The sequence below is a fragment of the Lathamus discolor genome, chromosome 4 (assembly GCF_037157495.1).
Source record: "Lathamus discolor isolate bLatDis1 chromosome 4, bLatDis1.hap1, whole genome shotgun sequence".
In the NCBI taxonomy this organism is placed as follows: domain Eukaryota; kingdom Metazoa; phylum Chordata; class Aves; order Psittaciformes; family Psittacidae; genus Lathamus; species Lathamus discolor.
In genome coordinates, this window is record NC_088887.1 from 116,981,884 (window position 1) to 117,001,997 (window position 20,114).

Sequence of the window (20,114 nt, forward strand, 5' to 3'; positions counted from 1 at the left end):
CCCTACGTTTACCTTACGTTACCATTTTTTAATTACTTCAGTTAGTTTAAGTCTTAAACTGAGACTGAATTTCACAAAAAGCATTTGAATTCATTAAGTTATTCCTTAAACTAAATTAACAAAATAACGTCATTATTCTCCAGCCTGAGCCTTGACCCCCGCAGTTACTGCTGTCTGAAGCACATTGATAATCCCAGGTGTTGCTCAGTTATTTAATCCCATGCCGTTTTGCTGAGACGTGGCACCCCCCACAGATCACCCACTCCTCGAAAGGCGCTGAATGACCCATTATGACTTCAAGACAAGGTACAGACATGCATGGGGAAAGGCACAGCCAGGGCCATGGAGAGCCAGCAAGTGCTGTAAGACCCACTGCCGCACAGGGGATACACCTTACTGCAAGGCAAAACACTGTTCTCACATGTGCTGGTCCAAATCCAGAGGGATTACACCAGCTTCTCCACATTTACTTCAGATTTAAATCCACAGCAGCATCCCACCTACTGAAAAAGTCATTTAAACAACCAGAAAAGATCAAACACGGTTCCTAAATGCAGTATTTCCACAGAAAAGTTGCCCTAACAATTTTCTCTATAGAGGTGATGCTATTACTGTTATTTTCTATCTACTGCCGTCTATTTCTGCTTCTGCCCTGAGCAGAAGGCAGGCTGTTCCATTTAAAAAATCAGGACACAAATGGGAACCAGATTACATCTGTCCCAAAGCTGCCAAAAAGCAATTGCTGTATGAAACCAAAAATCCTCCTGGGAGTTTTCCCAAACCCACAAAATATTCCCAAGCACTAAAGTTTCCACGGGGACTATTACATTAGCAGATAGTCTCTGTGTGAAAAACTGAGCACGCAGCCATCCTCCTAATGGTTTCCAGGACAAGAAGGCTGCCCAAGGCACGTACTCCCCACCTTAGCACCAAATAACGTTTCATAGACTCACAGAATGGTTTGGATTGAAGGGACCTTAAAGCTCACCCAGTTCCAACCCCCTGCCACAGGCAGGGACACCTTCCACTACAGCAGGTTGCTCCAAGCCCCATCCAACCTGGCCTTGAACACTGCCAGGGATGGGGCAGCCACAGCTTCTCTGGGCACCCTGTGCCAGTGCCTCAGCACCCTCACAGGGAAGAACTGGTTCCAGATCCGGCCTTTACAGTATCAGTATAAAAAACAAATGGCACTGGGGACATGAGGCTTTCGTTTCCCAAAGCAAAGCTGCAATGGTCAGCAACAACATCTCCACTTTGTCCTGAAACCTCCATGCACATCCCAAGAGTCCAGCTGAGCCTGACCCCCAAGCACACATCCCTCTGCGGCGGCTGCTGGGGTCCCTCCTCAGTGCCTCTTCACTGGAGAAATGCAATGTCTTTAGCTCTGTGCCAGTGCTTCCTTGCAGAGGAGCTCTTACAAGACACACTGGAGCTGTATCCACGCATCAGGCCCTCTATCCAGGATAATGTTGTGCAGAGTTTGACCCAGATCCGGGAGCTGCTCCTCTGCCTATCCACAATGTCACAGGTGTGTGGAAATGGAGATCAGTGAGAGCAACCCCTGATCCTTGCAGGCATGGGGGCTTCAGTGGGGCAGCATGTGCTTGCTCGGGTCAAATCTGCCCTCCCTCAACCTGGGTGCTTCCCAAAGAAAAGCGAAAGCAAAGCTCCCCCTGCCAAACACTGTCAGAGAGCAAAGGACAGCAAAGGACAGCAGGGCAGAAGAGGAGGAGAAGAATGGACATGCGGGTGATGGGGGACCTCCCACCACCAATATTGGTGTGGGCACATCGCTCCCGAGGTAACAACCTAAAACCATCCCCTTGCACCCCCACTCCATTTGGGATGAGGAAGGCTGAGGATGAGGAAGGGTGGGCAGGATGTGGCCCCTCCACGCAACCCCAGTGCAGGTTTTGTTATGCGCTCTCCCCCACCCAACATCTCCAGCCCTCTCAGGTATTTCTTGATACTTGGGTATTTATAAGACCCTTTTAAGAGCTCTTCTGGCCATTAGCAATGTATATATATGTGTGTATACGTATACTAAAAAACCCTACATTTTTAATACACACACATAAAAAAATGTATGCAGTTATATATAAAATATATATGTGCATTTAATATGTATATAAAATATATTTTATATATAATATACTCATATATAATATGTAAATACATAAAAATATGTAAGCATATCTACATATATTTGTTACATGTCTACCTATATGTAAAACGTATATAGATCTAAAATACACACATGAATACATCTCTCTGTGCACACCTGTGAGCAGGACTGGCGCTGCCAGCTAGCTGTGCACAGGGGAAATGAGGGGACTCCTCGTCTCCACGGCCACCCCTCCCTCTTTCAGGCTTGTTTCCACCCAAACCCCAGCGCAGCGGATGCCCGAGAAGGGCCTCGCAGGAGCCTCAGCCAGAATCCCGGTCTGCCCACAGCTGCTCAGCGCTGCCGGGACATTCAACAGCACCAGGAAAGAGGAAAATAACCCCTTTTTCCAGCGAAAAGAGGAACAAGCTCAAGCAGCGACGTTCCTGTGCTTAACTCAATCACAGAACCTGGCAGGAGGATTCGGGGGAGGCTCACGCGGGGTTTTTCTCCTCTTTCAAGGCTGTTTTTCGCCCCTAAGCAGGAGTTTATCATTGTTCTCCCTGCAGGGGCAGGGAGGTTAAATACAACCGTTCCCTCTCACCATCCCCCTACAACAACAACAACAACGTGAGAAAACGCTCCCCGCCGCGGGCGGCCCCTCCCGCTGGCTCTGCCCCCACCCCGGTCCCGATCCCGGTCGCTGGCCGGCGGGGGCAGGCTGGCTGCAGCCGTCACCCGCGGGGCACAACGGGGGACCCCCGGGGACGCGGCGATCGCCGCTGCGGAAACACAACCGCCCGCCGCGCGTCCAGCCGGGAACGTTGCGCTCCCGGCCGGTGGCTCCGCTCTTCCCCGGGACAGGCGGCGGCTGCACCCCGACGTTCCGCGTCTCGAACGGCGAACACCGACCCCCCCCACCCCGGCAGCGGCTCCAGTACCCGCCCCAGGCAGGGGAAACACGCTCAAATACTCGGGAGGCTCCAGGGTGCCGAGAAACACGGAGCGGCCGGGCGGGATGGGCCGGGGCGGGCTGCCCGGCCCTACCGGAGCCCCGGGCGGGGGCACGGGGACAGCCCCGCTCCCGCACCGGGTGGGGTTTCCCCCGGGGGCAGCGAGTCCGGGAGCCTGTCCAGGCCTCCTCGCATCCTCCCCGGGGCGCGGTACCGGAGGAGCGGCGGGACCCCGGCGAGCAGCGAGCCTGACCCGACCCGGACCAACCCGCGCCGCGCCCGCTCCACTCAGAGCCGAGTACGAGAAGGGACAGCTCCAGCGGCACTCCCGTTCACACCGGCACACACGTGGACAAAGACGCAGGCACCCACACGGGTGCGCACAGGCACATGTGTGCACACACATGGACACATGGACGCACGGACACATATATACATGGACACATGTATGCACGGACACAAGGCACAACCCGCCCACCACCCTTACCTCCGGCTCCGCGCCCCGGCAGCACCGCGGCCATCCGCGCCGATACCCGCTCGGCCGCCGCGGGCGGGGCGGGGCCAGGCGGCAGGGAGGGGCCAATCACAGGAGGCGGACCGGGGGTGTGGCTAGGGGCGGGGCCAAGAGGCCTTGGAGGCCGCGCCGGTCCTAGCGCCGACCGGACAGAGCCCAGGGTGACACCCGCCCCCCCCGCATTGAGCCTGTGGGACTGGAAAGCCCAGGGGGACCCCGAGCCCCCCAGGCTGGGGCTCTGATAGAGCTTCACCGAAAGGGCGGTGAGGCACTGGAACAGGCTGCCCAGGGAAGCGGTGGAATAACCACCATCCTCCATCACTAGGCATATCAAGGATGAGGGGGTCATTAAGAACAGCCAACATGGTTTTATGAGGGGGAAGTCATGTATGACCAACCTTATAGCCTTCTATGAGGAAGTGACTAGGTGGAGGGATGATGGTAGAGTGGTAGATGTAGTTTTTCTTGATTTCAGTAAGGCATTTGATACTGTCTCCCACAGCATCCTCATAGATAAGCTAAAGAAGTGTGGGCTTGACGATCAAGTAGTGAGGTGGATCGAGAACTGGTTGAAAGGAAGAAGGCAGAGAGTTGTGGTCAATGGCGCAGAATCTAGCTGGAGGTCTGTGACTAGTGGAGTTCCTCAGGGGTCGGTGCTGGGACCGGTGCTGTTTAATATTTTCATCAATGACCTGGATGAGGGAACTGAGTGCACCCTCAGCAAGTTTGCTGATGACACAAAACTGGGAGGAGTGGCTGACACACCAGAGGACTGTGCTGCCATTCAGCGAGACCTGGACAGGCTGGAGAGTTGGGCGGGGAGAAACTTGATGAAATTTAACAAGGGCAAGTGTAGAGTCTTGCATCTGGGGAAGAACAACCCCATGTACCAGTACAGGTTGGGGGTTGACCTGCTGGAAAGTAGTGAAGGGGGAAGGGACCTGGGGGTCCTGGTGGATAGGAGGATGACCATGAGCCAGCAATGTGCTCTTGTGGCCAAGAAGGCAAATGGCATCTTAGGGTGCATTAGAAAGGGAGTGGTTAGTAGGTCAAGAGAGGTTCTCCTCCCCCTCTACTCAGCCTTGGTGAGGCCGCATCTGGAATATTGCGTCCAGTTCTGGGCCCCTCTGTTCAAGAAGGACAGGGAATTGCTTGAAGGAGTCCAGCGCAGAGCCACAAAGATGATTAAGGGAGTGGAACATCTCCCTTATGAGGAGAGGCTGAGGGAGCTGGGTCTCTTTAGCTTGGAGAAGAGGAGACTGAGGGGTGACCTCATCAATGTTTACAAATATGTAAAGGGTAGGTGTCAGGATGATGGAGCTAGGCTTTTTTCAGTGATATCCAGTGATAGGACAAGGGGCAATGGGTGTAAACTGGAGCATAGGAAGTTCCACGTTAACATCAGGAAGAACTTCTTTACTGTAAGAGTGACAGAGCACTGGAACAGGTTGCCCAGGGGGGTTGTGGAGTCTCCTACACTGGAGATATTCAAGGCCCGCCTGGGCAAGTTCCTGTGTGATGTACTGTAGGTTACCCTGCTCTTGCAGGGGGGTTGGACTAGATGATCTTTTGAGGTCCCTTCCAACCCTTGGGATTCTGTGATCCATAGAAGTGTTCAAAAACCCTGCAGATGAGTCCCTAAGTGACATGGTTCAGTGGTGGACTTCAGGTAAGGGTTGGACTTGATGTTCTTAAAGGTCTTTTGCAACCCCGTTGACTCTATGATTCTCAGGCCCAAACAGAGCCACTGAAGACAGCAGGATGCTCCCAGGGTGAGCCTGTGTGACACCACAGCTTCCCCACCTCATGCTTAGGGATGCTTGGGACCTAAATCCCACCCTACGTACCAACACAGGCTCTCCAAATCACACTCCACGCCTCACACAATTGACAGACCCAAGCCCATGCATCAACTGCAGGCATCTTCCCCTTCTCCAGGGCTGCAGCATCTTCCCCTGCACCTGGAAGAGCTGATGGCTCTTTGGGAAGCAATGGGGATCCATTCCTAATCACGGCTCCACATTCCTAATCACATTTTCACACGAGCAGTGGATGCACATACCCCTTGACATCAAAGGATTTCCAGCTGATGCCCAGCGTGAGTGCTGCTGTAGTAGGAACACGGCACATTTGTCACCTTGGGGTTTCATTGCAGCTCGACACACCAGCTCCATGGCATGTGTTTTCATCAGGGCTGGAGGGAGCCACTGCTTTGCCTCCCCAGCCCACCTCAGCCCTGCTGCCAAGGGTCCAGCACAGGGGACATGGTGGGAGGGCTCCTTGGGTGTTTGCACTGCACTCCATTCGCATCCTTGCTGCCATGTGGGCACAGACTGCGTTGGACAGCTGCTCTGCAGCCTCTTCCCAGCACTGCCCCACAGGGCAGACCTCATTCCAGATGGCCGGCACCACCAGGGTGCTGCTTGGGTTTCCCCATCTCATTGCTGAGACCTCCTTCAGTTCAGCAAGCTGCCAGTGGTGACAGGATTGTCCATTCAATTTGTACTCATTTCTCCCAGCTCTTAACACATGGACAAGCTTTTCAGCTCCCAAAGGGACTTTGGTGGCTTCAGCCCCCTAAATACTGCGCCGAAGGGATAAAAGCAGCTAGAAATGCAGCAAAGAGCTGAAGAGAAACCCGCCCAATGCTATATCAGTGCCACCACAGCCCTGTAAAGGGACACAGCAAAACCTGGGCTGACTCCCAGTAGCTTCAGGCAGTGGGAGCATGCTGCGGATCACAGCAGTGTGAAGCATTGTGGTTTTGAATTGCAAAACTCCACTTTGCTTGGAGTTTGGGTTTTGTTTAGGTGCAAGATACAGGGAAACAATAGGATACAGGACATGAGCAAAGGAGGCGAAAATATTGGTGGTGAAACGAGATTCCTCTGTTCCCACATCTGTACATCTCCCATGGCAGCAGTCACACCAGAACTCTCCAGCTACCTGAAAGGAGGATGAAGCTAGGAGGATACGGCCTCAAGCTGTACCAGAGGAGGTTTAGATTGGGTATTGGGAGAACTTTCTTCACTGAAAGGATTGTCAGGCACTGGAACAGGCTGCCCATGGAAGTGGTGGAATCACAGTCCCTGGAAGTGTTCAAAGCCTGTGTTGATGAGGCCCTTAGTGACATAGTTCAGCGGTGGAGTTGGGTCCTGGAGTAGCGGTTGGACTTGATAATCCTACAGGTCTTTTCGAACCTAGTTGACGCTATAATTCTGTTTCCATGAGAGCTGAGCATCCTCAGGGATGCTCTTCCCTCCATGTTGGCGTGCAAAACAAGGTGCCTGCTAGGTACTGTCTCTCTGGGTATCTCCAAAGCTTTGAAATTGAAGCAGTTATCAGCTGTCTCCCTGCTGTCACCTAATACAGGCTCCAGCAGGAGAGCAGAGAATCGCAAATACACTGCTTTAAGGGGAGGCAAGGGGAGCCAATCACATCCCTGACATCCTCAGGGGGAGTATAACAGCCTAGCACTTAGGGTACTAGACTTGGGTAAGAGAGAGATGTTCAGTTCTCTTGTCTCCTGCAGGTGCCCTGAGTATCTTGAAGCAAGTTAAGCCCAAGGTTTTTGAACGCCTAAATCCTCTGCAAAGTCATGGGACACCTTGGACATAGATAGATAGATAGGTAGATAGATAGAGAGAGAGATAGATAGATAGATAGATGATAGATAGATAGATAGATAGATAGATAGATAGATAGATAGATAGATAGATAGATGGACAGATAGATAGACAGACACCTTGATCCCCTGGAGGAACCGGCCTTTGATTTTTCAGGTTGTGTACCTGCTCTCTCTTGCCTCCCTCAGTGATAAATGTTGGCTTTGCTCATAGGCACAGGAGAACCATAAACCTGCTCAGCTGTAAATGAAGGTGTAATTTCTCCCTTGGCTTGTTGGTGCCTGTTCACAGTGGTGGATGGAGTTGGATGAAGACACTGCTCACTGAGCCTTGTTCCAAATGGCAATTCAAGCTCTACTTTTTTTCATGCTCCAACTTTACCATTTGGTTGGGCAAAATGGGATGCATTACATTGGTTACTGTGCTGCACAGTCCATGTCACAGGGAACTGGGTGCAATGGGGCTGTACTGCCCTCAGCCAAGCAGATCCAGCCTTGTCTGAGACTTCATTTTACTTCTCATTCTGGCCCCACAGCTTATGCTTCCCTTTTACCTGTTGCTGTGTGATGACCAGCGATGCTTTCAGCGCTAGCGGAATAAATGTATGAAGAAAAAGGATATCTGCTGTCTCGTCTTTCAGAAGCATCTCAAGAGCCTCATGAACCATCCTGTTACATACCCAAGGGAAAGAGCCCTTTTTTCTGCTGCGGTACAGCTGTGACTTCTCTCTTCCCCCCATTATTCATTTTCTGTTCCATGTTTCCACAAAGCTTTCAAAACCTTTTTCCTCTTCAACTCTATTTTGGTTTGAGAAACAAAATGGCCATGAAAGGATGGCAGGTTGGGGAAGAAGTTCTCTGATCCTTCTATAGTTTGATACCTCTGATAACCACTGAGGAGCCCTGTGTGCCCAGAAGGGCAAGACAACTGCCACTCAAGCTTATCCCCTTTGCAGCTCCACTATTTTTATAGTTTTTCATATGTACTTATTTAGTTAGTTATTTATTTATATTTCAAAATTAAATGTTCCCCCAATTAGGAATAGCTCCACTATTTTTATATTTTTATATTTCTATTTTTTATACATATATTGTTTTTTATATTAATTAATCCATTAATTAATTAATGGTTTTCCTACAATGAACTTGAGGAAGGAAATAAGCCCATCCTTCCACCCCTTTTGGTTCTAACCCTGCTCAGCCAGGGCCCAGTGCTGTCAGGTTATCAATGAGCAGATCTGACAGTGCCATCTCACTTCACTGCCTCTCTTCTGCTTCTCCCTGACAACTAGGGAGACCCAGGAGACATACACACCATTCACAGCCTGGAAGCACGTCTGTTATACCCTGAAAATAAAACCTCTCATGGATTTTCCAAGCATTCAGCGAGCTACATGGGAAGGGAGAAGCATTTCCTGGTACCCCCTGGGCTCAGCCATTAGCAAACCCTTGGATCACTCAGCATCCCTACACTATCCCAAATCCCTGGGGAGCTCTGAGCGGTTCCTACCACCAAACCCAGAGCTGGACCACCGAGGCCCGGCAGAAAGGACATGGCCATCCCAAGCCACAAGCAACACCCAGGTATTGACACTCTTTGCATGTGCACCCGTGCGTGTAATCCCACAGATTCCCAGTGCTGCACGCGAGCAGCTCATTGTCCTGCTCTGCCTGACTCTGCAGCAATCCCAAATGCCTGCGTGCAGTTTCGCTTCTTGCTGGTGCTGCTGCTTTGAACAATGGCCAATGGGCATCTGGGGAGTTTCAGGCCCTTTAACATTGCCACTGGGGGTGACACAAAAAATCACCATAGGACGTTGAGACCACAGCAAGAAGCTGAATCAAGAATCAGAATATACAGTGTAAAAAGCCTCACCCAGGTAACTTTAGTGAATCAAAGCCTCAAAGCCTCTGACATGGGTGCTGGAGAGGGACTCTTCACCAGGGACTGTAGTGATAGAATGAGGGGTGATGGGTTTAGACTTAAACAGGGGAAGTTCAGGTTAGATACAGGGAAGAAGTTCTTTACTGTGAGGGTGGTGAGACGCTGGCACAGGTTGCCTGAAGAAGTGGTAAATCATAGAATCATAGAATAGTTAGGGTTGGAAAGGACCTCAAGATCATCCAGTTCCAACCCCCCTGCCATGGGCAGGGACACCTCACACTAAACCATCCCACACAAGGCTTCATCCAACCTGGCCTTGAACACCGCCAGGGATGGAGCACTCACAGCCTCCCTGGGCAGTGTTTAAGGCCAGGTTGGATGGGGTCTGGAGCAACCTGCTCTAGTGGAAGGTGGCACTGCCCATGGCGGGGGGTGGGGTGGTGGAGGTGGGGGGGTTGGAACTTTACATTCTTAAGGTCCTTTCCAACCCAAACCATTCTATGATTCCATGATTCTATGCCCTTACAGTGATCTCATGTGGAGATAATCTTCTTGATAGTCACAGGCTTTACCTGCACCACACAGACCCTTCTACCCACCCTCAGCATCCCAGAAGCATCTCCAATTCCTGAGCAGAGGCAAATCCTCTTGGAGCCCTGGAGCAGTGCTTTCCAAACCACATCTGCAGAAGGTTTCTGTGTAATCTTGCCACCAGGCAGCCAGTGAGCTCAGTGGCTCAGGGAGCCCCAAAGACACCCATCCTGCTAAATTCATAGCCTTTGCTAAGGTTTCTGCAATGACAACTATGCATATTTATTGGGTCTCCTCTGAGACACACTTAGCCGGCAGCGTTGTATCTGGGGGCAGCAGGAAAACTCTCCCTGCACATCTGTTTTTCCAGGGCTGCCAAAGAGCTTTCATTTTTCTCTAACAACTTGACCTGTTTGGTTTCTGGCAGAAGACGGCCAAGCAGAGCACTCGCTCCCTTGGATGCGCTCCAGTACGGGATGAGGTCAGGACAACAAAGAGAAAGAAACAGCTGGATGGCTACGAAGCAGTGGGAACAAACAGGGCAGGGACCAGGGCTTTTTCTTTCCTTCCCTTTTCATTTATCCAATGGGATTTCATTCCTGGGCGTATTTATTCCCCAGGCAGTCAGTATCACAAAAGCCGTGTTTCCTGCACGCCTCCTCCCGACCATACCCAGGGTGCACGTATAAATAGCACAGCCGGCTAATCCCTCCTCTGCTCGGCTGTCAGGAAATGTGAGGCACAGGTCCTAGGGGTTTCCACTGAGAGACTGCAGCTCCTACACAAGCATTTTCATCTTGATTTTGGCAGGGTGGGTTTCGTACCCCCCACTTCCATCTAATTTTTCCATTTCACCACATTCCCATTACTCTTTCCAAGGATTTCTGGGCTGGGGGCTTCACCTTGCGTTTTTCAATCCGTCTTCTTTAAGTTTTTTTCCATGATATTCAGCTAAATCATCTAAAAGCAGCAAGGAGAATTGCCAGTGGGGAGGGAAGGAGGTGGAAAAGAGGGGAGGGATGAGGGAATGGAAGACAGGGAGAAGACATGCCAAGTACAGGAGAGACAGAGAAGCAGTCTGCACATGTTCCCCTGTTGGGAGAGTTTCTCTCTCCCTGACCTCACTTTCTCCATGGCCAGAATTCCACCTCCGGACTTGCCAAGGAGACAATGCAGCATTCCTCTGCTGGGCCACAAAGCAAGTGTGAAATGTTCTGTTTTAATCATTTACAGAACAAAAGGAACACAACCGTCACCCTCTGATTCATATCTGCTGAAATCCCACAGCCGGAGCTGTGGGAGAGGAAACACAGATGAAGAAAGTAAAGGATGAGGAGGTGTGGGTTTGGTTTGGGTTTCTCTCTTCTACTCACTGCAGACCTAAGGAAAGACAAGAAGGACCATGCTGACCTATACAAAAGTTTAAGAGCTCCTGGTGTCCTCTGACACAGCCTTTGGAACGTGTCTGCAGGGAAAAGGCAAGGAGCACTACAAACGCTGTTTCCTCTGACAGGTGATCCCGTTTCCCTTCCTGAGCCAGAGGTTGTAGCTGCATCACCAGGTTTGAGAGCCTTTCACAGACGTTTCTTCCATGATGTTTTCTAATCACTTTTTCAGCCCATTCGCACTTTTGGCACGCTGGATGTTTCAAGGTAGCGAGTTGTACAGTGTTAACTGCGCTGTGTGGAGACACAGCCTTTGGGCTGTGTTAAGCCTTTCCTTACTTCACAGAATCTCAGACTGGTTGAGGTCAGAAGTGGCCTCTGGAGCCATCTCATCCAACCACCTACAGACAGTTGTCCAGGACCATGTCCACATGGCTTTTGAGTACCTCCAAGGACAGAGACTTTGTCACCTCCCAAGGCAAAATGTGCCAGTGCTTGGTAACCCACACAGTGAAAAGGTGCTTCCTGATGCACAGAGGGAACCCCCTGTGTTTCAGGTTGTACCTCTGGTCCTAGCACTGGGCACCACCGAAAAGAGCCTGGATCCAAGCCCTTTTCACCTTCCCTTCAGGTATTTATTGTTGAGATCCCCCAGAGCTTTCTCTTCTCCACACTGATTAAGCCAATCTCCCTCAGCTTTTCTCACAGGATTGATTCTCCAGTCCCTTTATCGTTCTTGTGGCCTCTGACTGGAGTATCTCTAGTATGTCCATGTCTCTCTTGCACTTATTTACTGCTATGCCACTCATCATTCTTGTACTTATACTGTATCCTCCTTTAAGCATCTCCCTTCCATATCCTTGAATTGTAGTTTACTGTGTCTGCTCTGTCCCTCAGTCACCTTTGCCTCCCTTGCCTGGTGCTTCTCCAGGGACTCTCAGAAACCTGTGAGCCATGTGCTGACTTATACAGCAGCAGACCACAGAGAGGTTTCCAAAGGCTGGGCATGGCGAGCAGAGCACCAATCTTTACAACAAGGACAGAAAGAAGAGTCAGGAGGTGATTTCCCAGCCATTGTTAATCCCATCCTTGGAAACACTGAAGCAGCGAAAGGCTTTGCAAACATGTAGAAAAGGAGGATATGAGTAATAACCAGTGCAGACTCAGTAAGAACAGAGCTGGTCAGACTCATCTGTTCTTCTGTAATAAGCCTTGTAGATGAGGGGGGTGTGCAGATGCCATATACGTTGGCATACAAGACTCGTGATAACTGGGTCATATGGTATCACTATAAGCAAGAGAGGGACACTCGGGAAGATGGATGCATGAAGATCAAAACGTTTCTTGGAGGTTAATTACTCATGGCATGAGGCAACACGAAACAGCCTGTTGTAAATCTGGTTCTGATCAGCATTTCCACGAATGACTCAAAGTCCAGGCACAGCTTCTTCTGTTTGCAGTAGCCAGCAGGCTGGGACAAGCTGCCAGAAAGCTGGACACAGGACTAGAGGTCAAGGAAGACTTGATGAGAGGGAAAAAATGGATGTGACCCTCCAGCGGGATCCTCCTCCCAATGTCCCCACATAGGACAGGAAACTCCGTTTGAGCCATGGAAGCCATGTGTACGGACCAAGCTCCATTTGAGCCATGTGTAATTGGCTTAAATTGAAGGAATTTAATTAGACACTGAGAAAACCCTACCAGCGCAGTGAAGCCTGGGAAAGCTGCTGGAACAGGCTGGTCCTCCACTTGGGGTGATGGGAGAAAGGAGGCACAAGCCCTGCCCTGAGGCAGGAAGGAGGCGTATTAAACTCTTGGAGTTCTGCTCAGACCTGCCTTTCTGTGGCTTAGATGATGGTGATGTTTTGTTATGGTATTGATGTTTTGTCTCAGGATGTTGTTATTATAATGTTGCTTTATTCCCAGCTCCTTTACTAATAACTCCCGCTGTTCAGGTAGCTGGTTTGACCAGGGCTGTGTGGTTTTGGCCTGGTATTCTCAGGCGCTGGTTACACAATCACTGCAACACAGCATAAACCCAAGCTGTTACTGGGATTGTCTTGTCCTCTCCCCCTCCAACACGTGCTTGCTCTTACCCCTTACTGCCTGGCACCACAAACCACACAGCTGCACATGACTCAGGTTAGGAGACTGATCCAGCTCAAAACCCACCAGCCACGAGGGAGGCAAGGGGAGAGATTGGTTTTCCATTGCTTGTTCTGCTATCTCACATCCTTTGTCTGTCTTGTCTACCTTGGATGGAGCAATCACATCTTGGAAAGCAGAGTGGAAATGTAAGGCGATACAAGCACTGGTTCGAGTAACTGTTCCAGACTGAGGGATGTCTAATACTGCTGTGCAGAGGAAGGCAGTGTCCAAGTTGCTCCTGCTTCCCATTGAGTGGGAAGCCCTGGGAGATGCCAACCACCACAGCAGGAGGCAATGGATCACACTGGATGGCACAGATTATTTCCCCATTAAGATGAGGAAGATGCCAGCAAGCCAGTTGTCTCATGTTTCAGCCGTGATTCCTGCCCCTCCAGGGTCCAGCCCCTCGACCAGGGGTCACCAAGAGCCTTATTTTACCCATCTAAGCCACCTGTCCCGTTGCTAATGCATTTGCTGATCAACTAAAACCAAACAAATCTTGTTGTTTGGGAGAGGGAGCTTGTTCTTTGTCACTGAATACATTTGCTGAGACTTGTGGGGGGGTTGCCAGAGTTAAAAGAATTGAGCACGTGTCACTGAGGGAAGGCACCCTTCAAGGGATAAGATGATGAAGATCAAGAAGAAAGGGAGCTGGTGGAAACCGTGTCACAGAAAATGCGCTTTAAAGTTCCTTGACTTGTTTTAACTGCCATCGGGCAATGAATGAGGCAGCCAAGGGAAGGCTTTTGGCTTTATTCCCACTCCCTGTTAGACACTCCTCTGGGTGGACGTGTGTCAGAGCAGTCTCTATCCTGACACCAAGTGGAGAGAGCTCACAAGGACTCCTTTAAAATGCAATCAAGCGTAAGACTGCCAGTGAGGACAGCTGCCCTCCCTGCCACCCCTTCAGCACCAGCGCGGCACCGTACAGTTTATAAGCATCGTTGTATTCACAGGGATGTCTTCAAGAACCTGGCTCGTAGCAGCAGAGGTTTACAGCAGAGAGAGTTGCACATGATAGAAATCACCATTCTGGGCTCCTGCAGCTTTCTCCTCTTACCCCAAGCTTCCAACAGTGCCCTACGTGGTGAGCAGGCCGGTGGGTGCACACAGACAACCCTCACTGGGGACAAGCCCTCATCAGAGAATCACAGGCTGGTTGAGGTTGGCAGGGACCTCTGGAGGCCCCCCCTGCTACAGCAGGGCCACCGAGAGCTGGCTGCACAGAACCATGTCCAGATGGCTTTTGAATATGTCCAAGGATGGAGAATTCATTGCCCCGAAAGTGAAGGGCTCCTTTTCCTTGGGAAGAAGGGCTGGTGTTTGGTCATGTAAGATGATGGGCATCAGTGTGCTGGGGCAGCCCCACCATGCTGTCAAGAGCAAGGCAGCATGCACAGGCCTGAGCCCTGTATCTCTCCCAACGCATCTAATCCACACTTCCCAGCATGCTCCTTCTCCAGCCTTCACCCATTTTCCGGGGGGGGGGGGGGGGGGGGGGGGGGCTGGGGGCTTGATTTCCCTCTTTGCATGTCACATCTCCAGGTCTAGGTGGCCAGAAGGCCTCCTGCAGAGGCTTCCCACCATGCAGTCCACCCTCACTCTCTCCTTACCCTGAGCACTTCTATCTCATCCTGAGGCAAACATTGTTTTAGACCTTGGCCCTGGGATTAAGGGAAGATCGCCACCAGATAGGGTTTCCCCATGGATTCAGCCTCTGAAGCCTTCAGCTTGCCATGCCCATTTGAGGTTGTTTTCTCCCTGGGTGTTTTCACCCTTGCTTTACACACTTCTACTTCTGACTCCCATGGGTTAAAAAATACCCTCATCATCTTGCAACACACCAGAAAGTCACAGAAGCTCCAGTGCCAGACACGAGCTAAGCCTAACCCCCCCCCCCCAGCATCATTATCTGAGAGTGCTTTGCACCAGAAAGGTGACAGCTTCTCTCCCAAAGGAGAGAAAACCTGCATCAATTTAACAGAGAGGCACTAAACACATCTGGCATTGAGCTGCCCCTTCCCTCCTATGGATGGCATTCAAAAGCAACACAGAAAGAAGGCACCAGTGGTGACAAATCTATGCAGCTGAAAGCATTCAGTGGCTGCCCTGTGTTTTAAACCATCTCCTAGTTACTCTACATTGTCAAAAAGGAAGAGGAAAATGTGCCATGCATGGACTTACCCAGCTGATCCAGAGCAAAGAGGGCTGGGGCACCTTCGGAGAGCTCATTGTCTGAGGGAAGAAGAAAGATCAGCTGCAGAGGTAGATGTGGAGAGGTGGGATGACAACAGTTTAAATCAAACTGCAGATAAGCCCCTTCTCAGTCCTCTTCCAATTCACCCCTGACAGCCTTCATATGCGTGTTGTTGGAAAGAACCCGGAATCAGCTCAGGATGGAGACTTATGCCTTTTCCGGCATCAGTGTAGGGGCTCTGCTGCCCCGTCTCTGCCCACACTGGGATCCTCAGCTGCGCTCCACTTTTTGGCTATGCCACAGCTCTCCACTCCCTTTTCCTGGCTCGCCCAGTGCTCAGGGCATGGCCAGCAGCATCCTGCCTGCAGCAAAGCTTTTCAGCACGCCACAGTCCCCTCCGACAACAGCAGCTGGAGGAGGTCTAACCAGTAGGAGCAGGGAAATGCTCCAGCTGGGATCTTTCAGAGGCTGAACAGGCTGCATTCACCTGATAACATTGCTGTAACTCAGTGCCTGTGACAGGCTGGACCATGGGCTCTGGAAACCCTGAGCTGGTGGCATCTCTCACCAAAAGCCTGTGGGAGATTATTTGGGATCCCAAGAGCAATTCCACTATGAGCCCATCCGTTCTTATCTGCTCCCAGGTGCAGAACACAGCACACATGGATTCCTCGCTGCCAGAAAGAAATGCAGCTGCATAACAGAATATGGCCAAGTGTTAAATGCCATTTGATCCTTGGAACCGGTGGGGATTCCATTGTTTTCAATCATTTCTTGCAATGTCAAAATGATGCTAAACTGCAAAACCTCAGTTTTTAAAAAGAAATTGCAGAGGGTAGGGTTTTTTTCTGTTGGTTTTGGGGTTTTTGGTGATTGTTTTCTTTTTCCTTTCAGGTTCATGGCATTTGGTCAGTACGATGGGTTAGACTAAAAAACCTTTTGGTCTGGATTCTGTGGCCTGTTCCTTGGGGTTCAAGGAGGATGTTTAAGGAGGGCAGATGCATGACACCCTACAGTAATCCATACCTGTGATGTTTCAAGAGATCTTTACCCCCACTATGAAATGCTGTTAGGTCCATCAGTCAGAAGATGTGAGACACTGGTTTAGGATAGCAGTGGGCTGTACACAGAACCAAAAGCCAATGTACATCCACGCTCAACTCTGCCCTGCCCTGCTTTACAGACCCAAGCACAGTGGGATCCTGAATATGACCTCTACAGCTATAAACAGTAACACAGACCATGCACATGGTGAAGGTTTAGAAAAGGTAACAGAAGCAGAAATGGTCCTATTGGGGAAAAGGGATGGGCTGCAGCAAGCACCCCTGTGCTGGTCCTTGGAGCCACCCTGCGCTGGATACCTGCCGAAGCAGCCAATGCCACCCAGTGGTGCTTGGCTGGGGAGACTGAACCCAGGGCTGCTGGCTCCGATAGCATAAACCTCCTTATCTAATCCAGCTCGCACGGGAAAGGAGGCGATGCCGCATCCCAGACCGTCCCCTTCCCCTTCCCCAGGCATCCGGGCTATCGGCGGGAAGCTGAGGGAAACAGATGGAGATAAGAAAAGCGTTTCACCAAAGCAAAATGCTTCCGTTCCCAAGGCGCTGTCATCCAGAAGGCTCTGGGTTTGCTTTGGTGTTAGTGCGGGGCACAGCGTGTCCCAGCTGAAGAAGGCGCTTTGCCCGGGGAGGGACAGTTTGTGCTGGGACAGGGATCTCCGGGGACACAGATGAGTAGGGAGCACAAGTGGCTGCTTCTGCCCAGTGTTTGCATGGGGGTTAAAAAGCAAATTACAGCAGCTGGGTGGAAATCGGGTGAGATTCACTGATAGAGGAAATAGACCTGCGGGCTCCTTCCCGTTGTATCTGCCCTGAGTGCTGTGCTGAGACTGGCAATTTATGGGCAGCGACAGACCCAGCCTTGGGTTGGGAGGTCATGCTAAGGTGGGCAGAAAGCTTGTGCGGTCCTGCACAGGGAGCCCCAGCCGGGACATCCCTCATCCCTCCTGTCCCTGCTGAGACATCATGTTTCCCTGGAGCCATCCTAAATTGTGCCACACAACCGGGATTGAAGAGAGAAGGGAATATTTTACCAGCTCTGCTCCTCACTCCTCCCTCTGCAGGGTCCTGCTTGTGGAGAATGAGGGTGGTCACATCCAGCACAAGGGGAATATTAACTTGCCAAAAGGTTGGTGTTTGGGTTTGTCGGTTTGGGTGGGTTTTTCTGGCAAATCCCATTCCAGAGAAGGAAGACAAGCCACAGACCAGGCAGCAGTGCCAGTGCGCCAGCAAGATACTGCAGTCTGGGTCAGACCTTTCCCACCTTCATACTAGACATGGCACAGCGAACGGCAGCGGCACATCAGGAAGGCTCCCAGGATGCTCACTGGGTGGATTAAAAACCAGCGATGATGTCCTACCTCCTTTCACACTGGCCAAGGAATGGATCCCACCATGAGACAACCAGTTGGTTTCATCCAGCTTCCAGTTTTCACCAGGGTCCATCTCTGACTGGCAGCATCAAAGATCTGCTCACAATGCCTCCTGCCGCTCTCTCTGGGGAACAACCAGAAGACACTCTGAGTGCTGTTGTGGTCCACACCATGGCCAGCTGCTGAGCAGCTTACCCCAGCACGGGAAAATGTCTGTCAGTGTTGCAGGATAAAGGGAAAAGGAACAAAAGATGGAGGGAAAACGCACAAATGGGGCACTATTGGACCAAGGAGTAGCTGGCTCTGCCAGCCCTCAACTTAGCACATCCACAAGTCTCCCTGCCATGTCAAAAAGCCACCAACGCTTGGACCTCTCCCATTTTTTTCTTTTCAGCCTGACCGACGCTTAGTTATTCCTAATGCCTCATCATATCCGCAGGGATGGGGTTTTATTTCTGAGTGGGGTGATGTACCATGAGGACATCCATAGGGGACGTGTGCCTTGGCTCTATGTGACCAAACCAACCACTTTAGGGGTCTGGCTGGTGAGGGCAGCAGGCTGGGGTGCTGGCCCTTGTTCCTGCATCCCAGCCCTTTCATGGACAGGAGTTAGAGGCCGAGAGTGATCAGTTACACATTGCAGTCCAATGTTACCGCTGGCTGCTTGGCTCTTGTAGCCGCCCCAGCCCTGGAGCAGTGGCTGTGAGCCATCAGAGAAGGATGGAGATTATCGAGCAGTTAAAACTGGAGCTCCTAACCCCAAAAAGCCCCTTTCTGGTGTAGAAACTGGATAGTTTCCCTGACTATCAGTCAGTCAGTGCTATTGGCAGGTTTGTTCCAGCTGGGAATCTATGGAGATAAGTGGGGACATTTTCACTCCCAGACACCTTGGACCTGTGCATCCCTGGTGAGAAAGGCACACAGGGGCATTTCATGCATCCCTGAATTTTCAGGATTACATGGATTTGGAAGGGAATAGAGTCCTTCCAGCTTCAACAACTTCTAATTTACCAAGCAAGCACACAACTGTTGGGATGCAACAAAAAGTTACCACAGGGCTTTTTTGCCTCTGTGGGAAGATGCTGAAGAAGAGGTGACAACAGGAACTTTCCCTAATGCTGTCTGAGGCAAGCCCGGACCCCAGATGGCACCAATAGAGTCCCCTGAGAGCCCCATCCCTGGCAGCTGTGTATCTCTATTCAACCTCTGATATTCATCACCATCATTTATGGGAATTTGTTGTAATCTAATGCCACCAGGACACCAATTCTGGGATATCCTGGGAGGAATGTGCAGGTGGTGATGGGGGACACCATCACACCAAAACCATTTCCTGAGGGAGCCAGGAAAAGAAAGAGATGGATGGGCTCTGTCTCCACAGGGAAGCAGAGCGTAGCCAAGCTACACCACTGCACTCCCTGAGCGCTGATACCTCCCAGCCACCATCCCATCCGGGCAAGATGCTGCAGCTGGAGGGGGCTGTGGGAAAGGGCATCAGCCCCACATTGGAGTATTAGGAAGCTGCCAGGTGAGGAAAAGCTGGGAGCTGGGTTTGTCCAGCCTAGAGAAAAGAAGGCTCAGGGAAGACCTTATCACCATGTTCCAGTATTTAAAGGGTAGCTACAACGAAGACAGAAAGTTTCTTTTTACAAGGAGTCACATGAAAAAGACAAGGGGTGATGGGCACAAGTTACACCTGGAGAGATTCCAACTGGACACAAGAGAGAAGTTTTCCACATTGCAAACAACCAGCCATCGGAATAATCTCCCCAGAGAAGTGCTGGACTCCCCAGTGTCGGACACCTAAGGTTCAGCTGGACAAGCTGCTGGGCCATGTAGTATGGGTCATGCTTTGACTAGAAGGGTTGGACCAGATAATCCTTACGGTACCTCCCAACCTCATATTCCATTATTCTATATTGCATATTCAATTGGAACAGCACAACCCAAGCCCCTGCCGCAGCTGGGTGTCAGCAGGGTGAAGCATGGCTGTGGCTGGTGCTTCCCCGGCTGGCCAGGCCCGCGAGAGGTCATTTCTCATGGTCTCTTGCTCAACACCTTAATGATGGAGAATTACACACTTGTGTGTATGCACTTGCTCAGCAGCAAACAGGACAGGTCACTGCTGCGCGCAGGCAGAGCTTGCCTGGAGGCTTCTGATGTAGCAAATTCACCTCCAGTGCAATTCAGAGGTACTGTGGCTCTGGGTGAACTTGGGTTGGATGTAATTAGTTTGAGCTGAAAGAGGAGAAAAGAGCTCTGTGAAAAGCTGCAAGGCTCCGTTTCGACATTTAAGAAGTAAAACTTTTTTTAGTTGTTCTTGCAAATTACTTTTGGG

The 20,114-nt window shown here is 51.0% G+C and overlaps 1 protein-coding gene across 2 annotated transcripts in view; it reads right to left on the bottom strand.

The window, feature by feature from the left end:
• AMOTL1 (angiomotin like 1) overlaps positions 1 to 3,623 on the bottom strand; it is a 55,710-nt gene extending 52,087 nt beyond the window's left edge. For both annotated transcript variants that reach the window (XM_065678744.1, XM_065678743.1), the window contains exon 1: positions 3,548 to 3,623. In XM_065678744.1, coding sequence (XP_065534816.1) covers positions 3,548 to 3,581 — 34 coding nt within the window. In that variant the 5' untranslated portion in view covers positions 3,582 to 3,623. The remainder of the gene's footprint in view (positions 1 to 3,547) is intronic.
• Between the last annotated feature and the right edge of the window lie 16,491 nt (positions 3,624 to 20,114).